The sequence below is a fragment of the Rattus rattus genome, chromosome 2, assembly GCF_011064425.1.
Source record: "Rattus rattus isolate New Zealand chromosome 2, Rrattus_CSIRO_v1, whole genome shotgun sequence".
NCBI classification, from domain to species: Eukaryota; Metazoa; Chordata; class Mammalia; order Rodentia; family Muridae; genus Rattus; species Rattus rattus.
In genome coordinates, this window is record NC_046155.1 from 42,493,817 (window position 1) to 42,510,598 (window position 16,782).

The 16,782-nt window shown below is 47.4% G+C and overlaps 2 protein-coding genes across 5 annotated transcripts in view; both read right to left on the minus strand.

The window, feature by feature from the left end:
- Positions 1-16,782, minus strand: part of Hpse2 (heparanase 2 (inactive)) — a 1,004,606-nt gene that overhangs the window by 611,342 nt on the left and 376,482 nt on the right. The window lies entirely within an intron of this gene.
- LOC116891187 (cytochrome P450 2A3) lies at positions 1,314-9,342 on the minus strand. Of its 2 annotated transcripts, XM_032892005.1 has the most exons (9): positions 9,163-9,342; positions 8,745-8,907; positions 7,912-8,061; positions 7,498-7,658; positions 5,765-5,941; positions 4,218-4,359; positions 3,565-3,752; positions 2,868-3,009; positions 1,314-1,689 (listed from the first exon to the last, which is right to left on the minus strand). In XM_032892005.1, exons 1-9 carry the CDS (start codon positions 9,340-9,342, stop codon positions 1,508-1,510), a joined length of 1,485 nt encoding a protein of 494 aa, XP_032747896.1. In that variant the 3' UTR covers positions 1,314-1,507. The 2 variants fall into 2 exon arrangements, with proteins under 2 accessions (XP_032747896.1, XP_032747898.1); XM_032892007.1 differs by lacking the exon at positions 8,745-8,907 and having other exon boundaries at positions 1,323-1,689; positions 9,153-9,342.

Here is a 16,782-nt window from a genome sequence, read left to right on the forward strand (position 1 = left end):
ATATTCCCTTCCTCGTGCATCGTCTCTGTAGGGCTAAGTGCACCCTCTCCCACTGAGGTGAGACAAGGCAGCCCAGTTAGGGGAATGGATTCCACTGATAGGCAATAGCTTTATGGATAGCCCCTGCTCCAGTTGTTGGGGAACCCACATAAAGATTGAGATGCACATATGCTACGTATGTACTGGGGGCCTCTGTCCAGCCCACGTGTGCACCTTGGTTGGTGGCTCAGTCTTTGAGAGCCCCAAGGGTCTAGTGAGCTAGCTCCCAGGTTAGTTGACTCTGTTGACCTTCCTGTCTCCACTTTGTTCTTTCAGACAGGGTCTCTAAATCCAGAGTTCACCATTTCACTGGACTGGGCTGCCCAGTGATCTTCAGGGACCAGGCAATTTTCATGCACCTCACAGCATCAGGGTGACAGGCCTGTGCCATCACGCTGGACTTTTGAGGGGTGCTGAGGAGCCAAACTCGGGTCCTCATCATTGCTTGGCAAGCACTTTCCTAATTGAGCCATTCTCCCTACTCTACCCCATCCCCTCCCCAGCCATCCTCACCCCTGTTCCCTTCTTCTTCTCTTCATTATCCCAGGAAGCTTATGCAGCTTGCAGGGTTGAAATTTACTACCAGGGAGGGCTTGCAATAAGTTCTGAAAGATGTCACCTTGATACCCTTATACCTGTCCCTTCCTCCTGGGTATGACTAATACTGACATCATAAAAGTAAGAAGCCAAAAAGTGCTGGCTGCTGTGTCCACTGCTGTTGAGACTGCATGGCACAGGCATCTACTCACCAGATTTACACCAGTGTACCACAGCACATCTTTTCGAATGCTTTCACTGACTCTGATCTGTGAGCAAACACTTGGCCTTTGGAAGCCAACTCATGACAGAAGATATACTCGTGCACCACACTTACGTGGGCATCCATGAATCAGGACACATTCATGTCATGGTGCTGGCCCTGAGTTTTCTCTGTAAGTAGATCAGAGTGTGGCCAGGCAAGTGGTGGAGCCTGGCAGGTTGCCCACCCAAAGCTCTGCCCAGGATGGTGTGGCAATAGACTTGAGCTTTCATGTTTTATCTGGGAGGTGGTGATATTTGAAAATCTGCCCAAGGCCAGTGAACACAGATCTTTGTCCAAATATTAGTGAGCTCTTGGATTCTGTGAGACTTTGGTAAACTTAGACGAGGGAAACATAAGATCGAGAATGTGACCCTAATAAAATGAGCATCAACTCTCTTCCCCTTCCCATGCACTTATGAGTATTAAGTGAGATTGTAAGACCCCTTAGCATAAACTTGACAAAGACTACTTATGCCATAAATAATATCTACTTTTATTATTTTATTATTCCTATTCACAGCATAGTAGATATTTCCCCCTTCTCTGGCTCTACCTTTGAAATATGTATCTTCATCAGGTCTATTCTGTTTCCTCTGTTTCTTCAGTACATCCGACCCTTTCTAAGTTTCAACCCCATTCTTCCCTTTACTCTCACGCAATGCTGGCTCAACGGGACAAGAAACTCATAGTGTAGTTTGGTGGGATTGTGGCAAAGCCCACGAGTTTAGGAGACACATCGATGTCCTGGGGTGCCTGTGGGGATTTGAAGCGGAAGTTCTGCATGATGTTTGTGAGGAAGAGAAAGAGTTCCATCCTTGCCAGTCCTTCTCCGAAACAATACCGTTTTCCTAAAGAGACGAGACAGGGGAAGGTGAAGCCAGTTTTTGCCGATAGCAAATCCCTGGCTGCATTCTTCATGGGAGGAAGTGCTGAGACCTTTAAGGAACGCTCTAACTCCTGAGCCTCAGTTGTATTTGTACTTGTAGTGGGCTGATCCATACCAGGCTGTAACAATGTGGATTCCCTTCTGTCGCAGGATATTCGATCACGCTGTGAACCCCGAGATTGTGTTATTTACTGAAAAAACCTGTTTCTAGGTGTGGAGTGGCTCAGCCTTAGCACACAACCTTTAATCCCTCTGGCTGGAATGCAAACCCTTGGTACACACTTTAAATCCCAAACGATGAAGATAAAGTTAGTTTGTAGAAGAAAGCACCCATGTTTGAAAATGACGTCTAATTGAGTGGCAGACAAAGAGAACAGCGAAGAGAGAGAAACATGGAGAAAGGGGGCAGTTTAACTGGGACAGTTATATAGAGGCGGGTTCCCGAGAGAGCGAGCTAGGCCCAGGTGAAGACAGAACAAGCCAGAGAATGAGAAGGAGACAGAAGATCAGAACAGATTGCCAAAGTTAGCATGAAGTCAAGTAGAGCAGCTCAGGAGAGGCAAAGAGAGAGAAGCCAGACTGAATCTGTTAGAGGAGTTTGAGCCAAAACGGCTGAGTTGAACCAGCCATCCAGAGATCAGAGGGAACTAGGAAGGTGTGAGCATATTCAGCAGTAACTCTCAGAGGCTGAAAACATTCTAGGCCTAGATAAGATTGTACAGAGGCTAGAAGCTTCCAGGGCTAGGCCTAGGTTAGCAGAGGGAGGCAGTAAGCCTCGGAGACATTTACATCAGGAGATTAAAAAAATATTTTTACACCTTTCCCTACAGCGATAGGGAACGGTATGGCTGCCACGTGGCCACATCCTTTCTAAGAACTGATCGTGTGACCTGAGAAAGGCCTCTGGCTTAGTTTGAGTTTCCATTCCCTTCACCTATCACTAAAGTTTGACCATCACTTCTCCAGGGTTCAGATACATGGTGCTTGGGAATTATGGGAGCTACAGCTAACTAGCCAAGAGTTAGATGCAAGAGAATATTCCAAGATAGAGAGAAATATTTGGCTGCATCAGACAGAAGCAATGGAGAAGCTTGTCTGTTGGTGTGAGCAGTGGTCTGGCACTCGGCAGTGGGTTCTTACCAATGGAAAAGGGCACAAAAGCATCACTCTTCTTAAACTGTCCATTGTCATCTAGGAAGTGCTTTGGGTTGAAGTCGTTGGGGTTGGAGAAGAACTTAGGGTCTTTCAGTACAGAGCCCAGCATAGGAAATACTTCAGTACCCTGGTGATGAAGAAGAGACTCCATAAGGTATGTTTGGATGAGGGTCCTGCTGGCCCACAAGGGTTAAAAGGGTGAGCTAGGGTATCCAAGTGAAGGTAAAGATAGTGAGTTAGGGGACCTTTGAGGGCGGAGCTTTGCCGAATGTGAGGTTATCCTTAAGATATGGGGGATGTGGGACTCATGTTCTAGTAGCCAGGACAGATGAGTAATATGGTCTTTGTCTTCTGGGGCAAATTGTGTCTCTCAAGTCAAGATTTGGGGGTATTGAAAGTGTGTAGCCCCAAACAGGATATATAGCAGACATAAGACTCCTATCTCCAACACAGTCAAGATCTAGATAAATTAAGTTTATACTTCTTAAGAGGCATGGAGTTAAAATTCCTGGGTGGGAAAGTCTGGGGTGAAGACAAGATATAGGAGGGCAGTGGGATGTGGTGACAGAGAAAGCCTGTCACTAAGAAACCGAGAGAGGGGCCGGGTGGTTTCTAATGAGCAGGAGGTCCTGGAGGCCCATGAAGAGGTCTAGAGGTCACTCTAGGCTGGGTGAATCAGCACCTTGGGAAGGAGGAACTCTCGGAACTTGGTGTCCTTGGTGACCCTGCGAGCCAGGCCCATGGGGATCATGTCTGCAAATCTCTGGATCTCGTGGATCACAGCCTCTGTGTAGGGCATCTTCATTCGGTCCTCATACTTCGCCTGCCGGTTCCTGCCAATCACCCGGTCAATCTCCTCGTGGACCTTGGCTGAGAAGAACAGGGACACGTTTAGGTATCCAAGAACATCATAGTAGAGATGATAGTTCAGAAACTAAGACGGGATGAAGGTCATGGAACAGTGTATGGCATTGTAGATCATTTTCAATATGTGCAACTCATGCATTGGTGAAGAAGTTTCCCGTGCGCTGGATGGATCATACCATAATTGTACGGGAGTTGCGAGGAAGGAGATTAGCTAGTGACCCGGGAGACCGGGAAGTAACTCCTCTGAAGTGCGGCGAGCAGCACACCAGTTGGTTAAGCAACTAGAGACTGGTGCCCACCAGCTGTGGCTCTGTCTAGGCAAAGCAGGGGGTAGCTAGCTGTTTGAGAGTCCAGTTTCTTGAGACAGGTAGGGGACATTGTGGCAGATAAAAGATGCAAATTTAGAATCTATATCCAGGTTATGCTCCCCTCAACCCCTGCTTTCCTGTCCCTTGAAGCCTTCGTTACCCTCAATATCCGGGTGCTTCATGAGCAACAGAAAGCCATAACGCAGGGTGGTGCTGACGGTCTCTGTGCCGGCAAAGAAGAGATTTAGTGTAGTCAGCACCAAGTTCTTCATGTAGAACTCAGTATTGGGGTTCTTCTTTTCCTGCAGGGAGGGAAATATTCACGTCAAATCCATTCCTTACACTCTTGGTACCCTTCTAGCTTTTTTTTCCCAACTTGAACTCACTTCTCTTTGGCCCAGACCTAAGGCTTAGAAGAGGAACCCTGGCTATGCCAAGTTCTCTCCTGGGCCCAGACATTTGGAAGTGATCTGGAACCATAAATGCTCCTCTGTCATTTGTGACTTAGTGCTTGTCTGATTGTTACTAACTTAGTCGTCAGTTATTTAACGGTCGAAATGTTTAGGAAAGGAAGGCTGAAGAAAGCCTGAGAAACAATGGTACTGACGTCATGTTGGAGAAGTCAGGGAAAACTTGAGATGGTTTTTCAGAGGTAGATACAGAGCTTTTTTTTTTGTTCTTTTTTTGGAGCTGGGGACCGAACCCAGGGCCTTGCGCTTCCTAGGCAAGCGCTCTACCGCTGAGCTAAATCCCCAACCCGATACAGAGCTTTTTTAAAAATTATTTTGAGTGTATGAGTGTTTTGCCTGCATGTGTGTCAGGGTACTACATGCATTCAGTAACCATGGAGGCCCAAAGAGGGCATTGGATCTACTGGGACTGTAATTACATGGTTGTGAGCTGCCATGTGTGTGCTGGGATTGAACCCACTGGCACTCTGGGAGAGCAGCCAGTGCTCTTAACCACTGACCCATCTTTCCAGCCCTCAGACAATGAATGCTAGGCAATAGGATCCCATCTCTTCATTATGAACCTTAATATTTTCTAGGGGAATCTCATCCCTCAATCCTTTGCATTCAGACTACATGAAGTCCCATCTCAGCTGGATACCACATGTTGATAATCCAAGCCATCAGAAAGCAGCCTCAGGAGGACCACGGCAGGTTTGAGACTTGCCTGGTGTGCACAGCAAGTTTCAGGCCAACTAGGGCTACATCCTATCACAAAACACCCCTGCCTCTGTTCCATATAGGTGAGAGAAGGTCACAATAAAGCTAGGTCACCTGTCCCACAGACATGAATGGCAATGAGGACAGGCAACGTTAAGTGGTGTGTCAGCCTGAGACAGCTGTGATGCAGGACGAGTTGCCTATATTCTCAGAGCTGCAGCCCCCTCATTTGTAAAATGGGAGTCATAACACAACCTCGTCCAAGGTGTGAATAGTAAATAAGTGGATATCACTAAGCCTTTAAAATGGTTTAAAATGGTGCCTGGCATATGGCAGCACCACGTACTGGCTGTGATCTCAGTCTGTCCATCCTCCTGAGACTGAGAAGTGAAAGGAACAGTGGTGCTGAGTAGTAATATGTGAGGTTTATACCGAGAGGACTGATTTAAGTGGTCCACCATTACCCCCGTTCCCCAAGCGTGATTTCATCCTGCCTGGCTTTGAACCTCCCGCCATGCTCCCTAGCTTCTGGGTTTACCTCCAGCATTCGGATGAGGAAAGAGTCGATGAAGTCCCTTGGGGAATTGGGATCCAGCGTGCGCTGATTCTGTTCCACTTTCTTGGTTATGAAGTCCTCCAGCCCCTGCAGCTCCTTAAAGGCCTGTTGCTGGGGGCCTGGCAGGTGTTTCATCACAGAAGAGAACATCTCATAGAGCTGAGGGTGGAAAAGGGAGGAGAAACCAAGGCTGCATAAAATCCAACAGGGGTGGTGGCTGTCTTCAGGCAAGGGACTTTTCTGTCACCTGTCCTGAGGTTCAGGTAACCTGGTGGGGCAAGGTGGCAGTATAGTTTTCTTATAGTTTAAGTGAGAGAGCTATTGTCCAAGATTTTAAGTGAGGTGGATTTGGTCGCATATATAGGTTTGGGATTCTTGCGCATGGCTGGCTTGAATGACATTCAGTTGTTGGGTTGAAGTTTCATCTGTAGATGCTTAGGTATTTGGGTGACTTTAGCTAGAGGCAGCTGTTCACATACTAGCAGGGTTTGGATGGTAAAGGTTTGCAGGTTTTCCAGTATTAAACCAACCAGTCCTGGATAGTCACAGTAGCTGAATTATGCACTCGAACTAGCTGTCCAAAGACAAGGTAATGAAAGAGAAAATGTGAGATATATATATGTATATGTATATATGTGTATGTGTGTGTGTGTGTGTGTGTGTAAAATTTTCAGCCATTAAAAAAACAATGGTATGGAAATTTTCAGGAAAGCAGGCACAATGGGAGATCATATCAAATAAATTTAACCAGTATCAGAGAACCCGTGTATGTGTTCTTTCAATCTGTGGTATTAATTCAAATCACGTGTGTACATACATATGCATATATATGTACATGTGTATCACTTAGAAGTAGAAATAAAACTGTCTCAGGGACAAACAGGACTAACAGAAGGAGGAGGAGGAGAAAGAGGAGGAGGAAGAGGAGGAGGAGGAGGAGGAGGAAGTGTAAGAACAGGGAAGGTGGGGGGTATGGGGCTGAAAAGGCTCAACACACAATGTATGCTTGTCCAAAATTGTCTTATTATTTCTATTTTAAGTAGTGCTGATATCCATGTCTTCACCTGCTTTGTTATTCAAACAGCTTCACAGATGGTCGTGCTTAGGAGTGTGAATGAGCTGTGTTGAAAAACCCTTACTTGGATGTTTGGGGGACATCTGTGCAGAAATTTCGCTTGGAGCCTCAGACGTTTGCTTAGTTCCGTGGCTGAGTAAGGGGCACTCATCTACATACTCAGTGGGCTAGCTCTGAATATCTTTGCAGACAGCACATGGTTAACTGTTTTCTGCAGTGCCAGATGTTCAGGAACTGAAGAGGGGTGGTGTATTCAGCGGACCCTTCCTATGGCAATCTTGTGTTAGAAATTAAAACAAATTGTGGTGGTAACATGTGCTCAACTGAAGGAGCTGAGTGGCTGTGTGTGTGTGTGTGTGTGTGTGTGTGTGTGTGTGTGTGTACATGAGAGGGAAGGGGGGGGAGGGAGAGAGGAGGGGGAGGGGGGAAAGGGGAGGGGGGAAAGGGAGGGGAAAGGGGAGGGGAAAGGAGAGAGACTGCCAGCTTTTGATTTCAGGGGCAGCTGTTGAGGATGTCATATTGACATTTGTTCTTGCAAACTGCAAGGGCTAGTGTGTGAAGGTACCTGCTGGAAGCAGTTTGGGAGTGAGCTGGCAGTCAAGGTCAGGGGGTATGACAGGACAAGGTTGAAACAGGTTACCTGCCCCATGGAGGTAGCTGTGAACTGGAAGCTTCCCAGCATCATTCGAAGCAGTGACAGGAACTCTTTGTCCTCATAGTCGAAGCGGTCCCCGAAGACTATTGAGCTAATGACATTGGAGACTGTCCGGCTCAGATAGAAGGTGGGGTCAATGAGGGCACCTGTGGATGGGGAGGAGGAGGAGGAGGAAAGAGAGGGAGACATTGGAACTAGGCAAAAAGCATCGCCTGGGTGTTAGCATCAGATACTTTGAATCTGAGAACTCAAGAAGGGCACTGGCTGCAGCTCCGAACCAAAAACGCTGAGACCAAATCCCACAGCAGGGGACCAGCATACACTTCCCTAGCCTAGTTTCTATCCTGGGACATGGTTCTGCTTTCCCTTGGTAGGTCCGGAGAACGGTGCTCCGCTTACCGTTCGTCTTTCGAAATGACTCGATGAGAAAGCCCGCCTCCTCTTGGATACGCTCCTCGATGCCACGCTTGCCCACGCCGAAGTCCCGCAGCGTGGCGATGGAGAAGCGCCTTAGCTGTTTGGCTCGCTCCCCGCTGCTGAAGGCTACGCCTGGGAAGGTGAATGAGAAGCCAGGAGGAGTCAGGGGGCGTGGCTGGCCATTGACCGCCCTTGCGCTGTTCCCCTTCAGGCGGTCAAGAAGGAAAAAAGATGCACACAGATCCTTGGAAATGCAAATGCAAAACACAAGAAGGCACCACGAAAGTACAGGTAAAAGAGCAAGTTACTGGACAGTAAGAAGAGGGAGACAGAGGTGCAGAGACAGAGGTGAGAGACAGGAGACTGCAGAGAGCTGAGGGTGGATACAGTTGTGAAAGATGGTGTAATTGAGCAAAAAAAGAGAGGGAAATAAAGAGAGAGACACAAAGAGAGTCTGGAAAGAGAAGAAATCGTTGCTGGTAGATAGAACCTAGGAACAAACGTTCTGTGATGTCTGACACTGGAAAGCAGAGGAGAGGAAGAGAAAAAGCAATCGCAGAAGCTGAAAATGATGGTGTGGGGTGCAGGGAAGCTTCGGATCCCCTTAGAGGCGCCAGGATTCCGACAGCAATTGCAAGGTGGAAGAGGAGGCATGGGTGGAGGTGGGGGAGTCAGGAAACACTGGCGGAGAGATGAGTCTGAGACAGGGATGTGGGGAGAAGATTGCCTGGAGGGGGTAGACAGTCAGGGAGAAATCTGGGGAAACTGATGCCCTCAAATGTCCTCTGCCACATTCCCCTGGGTCTTCCCCTCACCATAGCCTTTGAAAAGCCAGTCGAAGGTGGCCTGCTCGCCCCGCCCACTGAATTCCTCAGCTTGGTCCACCAGAGCCTCCTTGACTGCCTCCTGTCCGCACAGCACCACAACTCGGCGAGGTCCCAGGTGGATGGTGAAAACAGGACCGTAACGTTGGCTGATCTGATGGAGGAGAAGGATCAGAGAAGTTAAGAGGGGATGGTTCATTCTTTGATATCCGGTCTGGGATTCATCTCTCTAGAGTTCTAATAGTTATCAGACTGGGTGTCCCAAGATGTGATACCACTGGTCTAGAAAGTGCTGATTTCTTCACAATTCCCCTGGCCTAAAATTACACTCCCACCTACCACAAAACCTCAATCAAAATTGGGCATCCCTCCAAGCCCCCATTCGACCCATCTCCATGCCCAGTGGCACCTTCATGAGAGAGCTGTACATTTTCTCTGTGTTCAGCTGGAGGTAGTTCCCGATGAAGGGCAATGGGGTGGGTCCAGGAGGCAGCTTCCCTGAGAGCTTCCTCTGCTTCCAGACAGACATCAAGACCAGGACACTGAGAAAGGCCACTGAGGCCACCAGAAGGAGTCCTGAGGCCAGCATGGTGGCGATGGAGTGACAGACAGACAGTGATGGCTGAATTAGCTTGCTTTTATACATTCTGAGATAGAAGGCCGGCCTTTGGTCTTGATTATGCAACTGTCTAATTTTACTTCCAGACTACCCCCGTCATGCACCTAGTTTGGGACATAGCCAACACTCAAGGAGAAGGAGGGCCCCATGACAGATTAACAGGGAGTAGACTGAGTTTGTGGTGTCTAAGGAGGAAGTGCTCCAAAACTACACATTACAGAGGACAGTAGAGAGAAGCCAGAACTGGATCCTTCATGACATGTGTACTAGAGACCCTTCCTCTGAGAAAGGGCACAAGTGATAGCCATATTAGGGTCTTAGGAGAGAAGAACCCTATAATTCATTTGTTCGAAATAGGATGAATGGCTATGAAGTTGAAAGATCACTTTTTTTTCTTGTTTGAGACAAGTTTTCACTATGTAGTTCTGGGTAGTCCGGAGGTCTGTACATAGACCACAGAGATCCACCTGTCTGCTCTGAGTGCTGGGATTACAGACCTACACTACCACAGCCAACCCTGGGAGACTTTCAGTGAAGTGGGTCCTGAATGTAAGGAACCGAGAATTGGAGACTCCAGGGCTATGGGTTATGGATCTTGAGTCAAGAAAGGCTGTGGATGGGAGTGCCTGGAAGGACACAAACTGCAGGAGGATCTTGGAGTCAGCACCTGTGCCCCGGCGTGGATGCACTTTGGTTATGGCTTCATGCTGTTTCTTAATGCTCAGAACCCCAGAGAAGTCTCTGAGTCTAGAATGGATTGCTGGAACATAAGATCTGAGAAAGGTAGGGAAGACCAGAGTCATATTTCACTGGAATTTGGCACAGTACTAGAGTCAATATCTGGGGGTCTGTCTAGGTCTTGAGAAACGATAATCACAACTCCAATATGGTAGCAAAGTTCTAATTTACGAAAGCCCCACTGGATTCCTATCCAGATCTGTAGAGGAGGCCATCAGAGTCACTGTCTCAATGATGCTGTAATTTACAAATGTTTTCTATGGGTGCATGTGAACAAAACATAGGCATGGGGGGCACATACATGGAAAGCCCGAAAGCCAGAGGCATTAACATCTACTCTTGCCCATACTTTTAGCTTTCCCTGTCTAGACATCTTTCCCACCAGTGAGAAGAGAGCATTGGGGAAATAAAGGTCATATTTGGTGGGGGGTGGGTAAGTGTGCTGATGCCTGGATGTTATCAGTGGGCTGAGGTGGAGAGATTTAGATGAGCATCCAGCATGGGGAACAGAAGAGGACCCTGGGATGCTGAGGGTGGCTATGGAGAAGGGAAAAGTGACCCTACTGTTCTCTCACATTGTAATCCTTGTTTAATAATCTGGACAGTTTTGATGAACCTGTAGCCCAGGAAGATGATGTGTATCCCATCTGTGGAATCTTAGTCATTGTGCAGTTGGTGCATCACCAACCTCATTGAGATGACCGGGTCATAAAGGAGCAGGGATTTAATTCTCTCTCCTCCTCATTATCCAGCTCAGCTCATCCTGGGAGACACCTGGGAACTAAGCTTAGCTGCAGGATGGGCTCCCAGGAGAGAGGAGGATGGGGTTGGCATTGAGATAGCCCCCAGGCAAGCACTAAGGTGAAAAAGGAGTTAGCATGGAGCTTGACACCAAAAGGATATTGGTAGATATTCTTAACGCTGAGAGAGACCTTGAGAGGGGAGGCAGGTGGTCACTGGAATTGTTTGAGTGAAGGCATAAGTGTGGCACCATGCTGGGCCTGGATTTGGTTCCAGCAGGCTCGGATATAAACACTAGGTGCTTGCTGACCCTGGCTTCCTTGAGACCCTGGGAGGGACCTCGGGTGGATGCTGGCAGGCTTTGATAGATGGGTCCCTCCCATGATGGTATCCCAGCATTAGACCAGCAGAGGTGGGTGAGGTTGGAGCTCATGAGTGGCAATTAGCTCATCTCACTTTAGGCTGTTGGACTCTGAGACTGGTTGGGGAGGAAACGAAGGGCCGAAAAGAAAGCAGAGAGAAAGGTTGTTTGTTGATTTTGGAGGAGGAAGGGGCGGGGGAATGGGATTAGCCTAGGCTTGGCAGGCATCAATCTCTCCTGCACCTGCACTATACCCAGCACGGACCTCTCCTTTCCCCTTGTTTCCACGTGAATAGGAGGAAGGGGTAATTTAGAGAATCTGTTTCTCAGTGGAGGAGGCACCCAGAAGGACCCTGAGTGGTCAGGCATGTTCTCATGATCGGCACGGGGGCCAGGAATGGGAGAGCCAGAATGGGAACGGAGCTTGGAGAGTTCAGGAGAGATCAAGTGTATTTGTCCTTATTGATTTTTTTTTTTTCCGGGCACATGAATGACAGAGCAGAAACAGGAGTTATGCAGGAGAGACACAAGGGCGTGAATGAAGGATTGGTGACAGCGGTCACATGCCAGAGACATGTGCGAACGGCAGCAAGCATCTCAGACAGGTTTCCAGAGTGAATAAGCAGCAGCCTTGGGAAGTCTCCCTCTGATGGGTCCAGTCTCCCTTTCTGGTTCTGTGATTGAGAGCAATGGCACAGCATAGAATAGAACCCTAACCTGGGCAGATACCAACCCCTGGGCAATCCAATCAGTGTCCCTGAGATCTTGTCTGTTGTGTGTCCTTGAAGAGCTGACTTCAATAACAAACTGAACTTTATAGGTGAATCTTCTTGGTAGTAATGGTTGAGTTAATGCTAAAGTCAATAAATAGCTATTTTATTCATCTGTTATATCACATCTTACTACTTGACAAGAAAAAAGGATATGGATTGATGTTCCTCTGAACTTCAGTCTGCCTTTGGGAGCCTCTTGTCTTTATTGTAGCGAGAGGGTCCACACTTGGTCAGACCACTGATACTCCCAGAACCACTAAGGAGACAATTTCCTGGTCAGTTTGAGATTGATCTTTCTACGTCCTGTAGCCAAAGCTCCTGGTGTCTTTGGTAACATTCAGTTACGGTGGGCAAGCAAGGCCTGTCTCATTTTGAAATGCCTCCAGGACAACCCTAAAGAAGCTGGTGGTGTGTGAGAAGCCTCCCACCCCAGTACTTCTTCATCAAAGCCAAGCGTCAGTGCCCCTCCCCCACCATACTCAAGGAGCTGTGAATAGGAAGTTTATCCTGGAGGCTTGGTGCCCTGTTGGGCAATTTCCGAGCAAGCATGGATCAGCGTTAGATGTTCAGATTGCTCTGGATGGAGCTGAAGCCTGCACAGGACTTTGCCTTGTTGTCTATCGTCCCTCACTGTAGACTTTCTCCTTCTTAGCGAGTCACTGTGTTCCCGAGTCCTCCATGCTTTTGAACATGTTCACGCTGCTATCGTTTTGATTAGTAGGTTATGACGGGAGCCTCTGCCTTGCTTAGCTCTGCTTGTACCTTCTTCTGGGTGTTATCATTTCGGGTACACACGTGGGGTCTCCATTGGAATTCATGCTGCAACTTGTCTGTATTGTTTACTTTTCTTTAACCTTGCCAAAACACCACCCATGATGAAGGCAGCGTATGGAAGTGTTTACCTGGTCTTACTGTTCCTATGGAATGAGAGTTCGTTGTAATGGAGCAGCGTGGCACAAGCGGCAGGCCTGGGGGCATTAGCAGGAGGCTGAGAGCTCACCTCCTGAACCCCTGAACACAAAGCAGAGAGAACAAACTGGAAGTGGGGTGTGGCCTTTGAGTTTCAAATCCAAGCCTCAGTGACATACTACCTCCAGGGAGGCTGTACCGCACAAACCTCTGCAAATGGTGTTTGCCACCAAGCGGAGGCTAAATGCTCAACTGCCTGAGCTTATGGAAGACATTTCTCATTCAAACCAGTACAGTGCCCCAGCGTATTGATTAGTTTGTATTTATATCAGATTAGTTGGATTTGACTGGGAGCATAAGACAGTGAATATGGAGTTAGTCTACATCATCACATCTCTCTCTCTCTCCCTCTCTCTCTCTCTCTCTCTCTCTCTCTCTCTCTCATGTGCGCGCGTGCTCTCTCTCTTTCTCTCGCTCTTTCTGTCTCTGTCTCTCTCTCTGTCTCTTTCTCTTTTCCTCTCTCTCTCTCTCTCTCTCTGTGTATGTGTGTGTGTGTGTGTGTGTGTGTGTGTGTGTGTGTGCGCGTGCGTGCATATGTCTATGCCATCAGATTCTGCATGTAAACTTGAGTACACACGTGCTTTAGAATATGCTCCACCGTGGCACGTCTACCATGGGTACGCTGTGTGCAGTGTGATGTTTCCCTCCATATTTACGTTTGTATGAATGAATGCATGTTCAATAGGTGACTGCTTATAACTAAGGGGATGTTTTTGTGTCTATTATGACTTGTGCTTGCAGGCTCATGAGGCCATATCGTGTAAAGCTGAACATTTGGTACTGGCATGTGCTTGTCTGTGTTTAGATTTAAACACAGCTCTGGATCAGTTTCATTTCTGTTCTTCAATAAACAAGTAATGCTCTGCTGCTCTTCCAGAGGACCCAGGTTCGATTCCCAGCACCCAAAGGTAGCTCACAACAGTCTGTAACTCCAGTTCCAGGGGATCTGATACCCCCACACAGATATACATGTAGGCAGAATGCCAACACATATGAGATAAAAATAAATAAATCATAAAAAAAAAGATACTGGAGGCTGAGGAGCTTGGGGCAGATGAAAATGGAAGGCTCCAGGAGGGTGGGGACGGAGGCTGGCTCGAGGAAGGCACAGAAAGAACAACTAATTGTTACTTGGTTACGTGCTAGCTCTGTGGGTGATATATTGGGGTGTCCTTTATTGATTTGAGGAAGCTGATCTGGATCATATTCGAGGTGGGAGCTAGCTTTGGACATCCCGACAAACCAGGTCAAGGCACTGGTAGGGATCTCTCAGGTGTAGAAGCAGAGCAAACCCAGAAAAAACAAACAAACAAACAAACAAACAAACAAACAGCCCGAGTCTTCAATCGTCCTGTTATTTTCTTTCTTATTACTTGTAATAATTTACCACCTAGGACTGAGGAGTGGGAAGGCTTTCCCCGAAGAGCTCTGTGTGAAATGACTCTTGTAGAATGTGCTCCCCAGGGGAAGGGAGAGAGTATGTTCAGGTAGACATATACATGCCAGGTCTCAGACAAGTAAGATGAATGGAAGAGAAGGAACACTGACAGCTACTTCCCTCCCCCACTCACTTAACCTCATCTGTTAACTTCCTGTCTTCTCTTCCCATGACCCTAAATTTCCCAGGACAACAATGGCTCCCTCCAGATGTACCTGAAACCTATACAAAGTGAGTCTTTCCTTTGTATGTTATAAGTGTAATAATGTGTGTGTGTGTGTGTGTGTGTGTGTGTGTGTGTGTGTGTGTATGGAAGATGGCAGTGAATGTATTTTTCATTTGCTCTCCATGTTATTTTTTTTTAGGACATGGGCTCTCGATGAACCCAGAGCTCACCGATTTGGCTAGCCTGTGTGGCTAATGAGGCTCAGGGATCCTCCTGAATCCATGCCTCTCCACCCCAGCATGGCGAGGTGAATAGGAAGGTAGGGATTACAAGTGTGTGTGACACCATGCCTGGTTTTTGATGTAGGCGCAGGGACCCCCATGCTTGTACTCCATACACTTTACCTACTGGGCTGGTTCCTCAGAGTCTCCTTCTGTTTTAAATCGAAATGAAATAACACAATTGGACATCTGTAGAGAAGCATGAGTGGCGTTTCATGCATTCAGTGTTCTACCACAAACACCACTGTCCAAAGTCAATACATTTCCAATGGAAATCTTAAGTAACCTAAGGCAGAGGCAACTTACTTTGGGGTCTACACTAATGGGCGTTTTGTCTGGAACTGGCCTCTGTGTCTTTAAGTCCCATGCCTGTGGTAACGGTGTCTGTCTGCTGTCTGAGGTTTGATTTTGTTGTTGTTCTTTGTTTTCATTTTTTTTTTTTTACGAAGCATCAGAAAATTGTCCCCAAACACCTATGATTCTTAAACTCATACCCCATTGCCATAAAACCCAAACAAAACCCTCCAGAATCCGACAAAAACAAGCCCAAGATAGCTGGGCAGGAGAGATATTTGACCTTTATCAACCTTTGTGTTCTTTGGTTCATTAGCCAATCACGAGCTGATCAACACGGGTACACCGCCGCCCCGCCCCCCAGTAGCCAGGTGGTGAGTGAGCCTGGAGAACAAAAGGTTGCAGTCAGGGAAGGAAAAGGTTTGCATCTTAGATTTCACGGTTGTGACAAGGATTAGAGAAGAGTTTGGGGAGTGTTGGCTGAAACAGTGTGAAAGGGAGAAACAGAAGAGGGATAAAAAGTCAAGCTTCGTTCTGCCTGGTTGTTTACTCTGGACCGCAGGAGCGCTCGCCACGAGGAAAACAACAGGGCCCCAGTGTGTTCCCCACCAGGAAAACAGAGGGGTCCTGGAGTGCTCCCCAGCTGGAAAACAGCAGGGCCCTAGAGTGCTCCCCAGCGGGAAAAGCAGAGACAGGTTTGATGGATGCGCAGGACGGAAACAGCCTGGAAGAAGGACGAATTTTTATTTATTTTCTTTACACCCCAGTGATGTTTAAAAGTATAACACACTCACACGCATGCCCATACATGGCAGATGGCAAACTGTTAGCAAGAAGGCCGTCGGTGCATAGAGATGCGTCTTATTTCATGCAATTGTTTCTGGCATTTTCTCAGCTTCCTGTAAGGAACCCGTAGCACACTGGGGAAGACACGGGAATTGTTATTTAAAAAAGACCTTATTGTTGTCAAAGGAAACCAAGTAAAAAGTGTGTATATTTCTCCTTCACTGTCAAAAGGAAGGAGGCTGTGTCCCTAGTTGGTTCTGTGAGTTCAGAATGCTGCTCACCTATCCCGTTCCTTTGTTTTCTTCTTCCTCTTCTTCTCTTCTTTCTTCCTCTTCTTCCTCTTCTTTCTTCTTCTCTTCTTCTTCTTCTTCTTCTTCTTCTTCTTCTTCTTCTTCTTCTTCTTCTTCTTCTTCTTCTTCTTCTTCTTCTTCTTCTTCTTCTTCTTCTTCTTTCTTCTTCTTCTTCTTCTTCTTCTTCTTCTTCTTCTTCTTCTTCTTCTTCTTCTTCTTCTTCTGCTTCTTCTTCTTCTTCTTCTTCTTCTTCTTCAACTTCTTCTTCTTCCTTCTTCTTCTTTCTTCTTCTGCTTCTCCTCCACTCCTCCTCCTCCTCCTCCTCCTCCTCCTCCTCCCTCCTCCTCCTCCTCCTCTTCTTCTTCTTCTTCTTCTTCTTCTTCTTCTTCTTCTTCTTCTTCTTCTTCTTCTTCTTTTTTTATTAACTGTGTTTCTTATATGCATTTAGAATTATTCATTCCTTCCCGGGTTTCAGACAAACATCCCTTCCTCCCCTTCCTTGTAGGTGTTCCCTCCCCCACCCTCCCCATTGCGCCCTCCCCGACAGTCTAGTTCACTGTGGGTTCAGTCTTA

Excerpts from the sequence above, each read along its gene's own strand:
- LOC116891187 (XM_032892005.1), bottom strand. The coding sequence starts at position 9,342 with ATGCTGGCCTCAGGACTCCTTCTGGTGGCCTCAGTGGCCTTTCTCAGT. Across the intron at positions 3,753-4,217 it reads GAAGCACCCGGATATTGAGG|CCAAGGTCCACGAGGAGATT; the intron begins GTAACGAAGGCT and ends TGTTCTTCTCAG. Across the intron at positions 3,010-3,564 it reads GAGAGTTCCTCCTTCCCAAG|GGTACTGAAGTATTTCCTAT; the intron begins GTGCTGATTCAC and ends CTTCATCACCAG.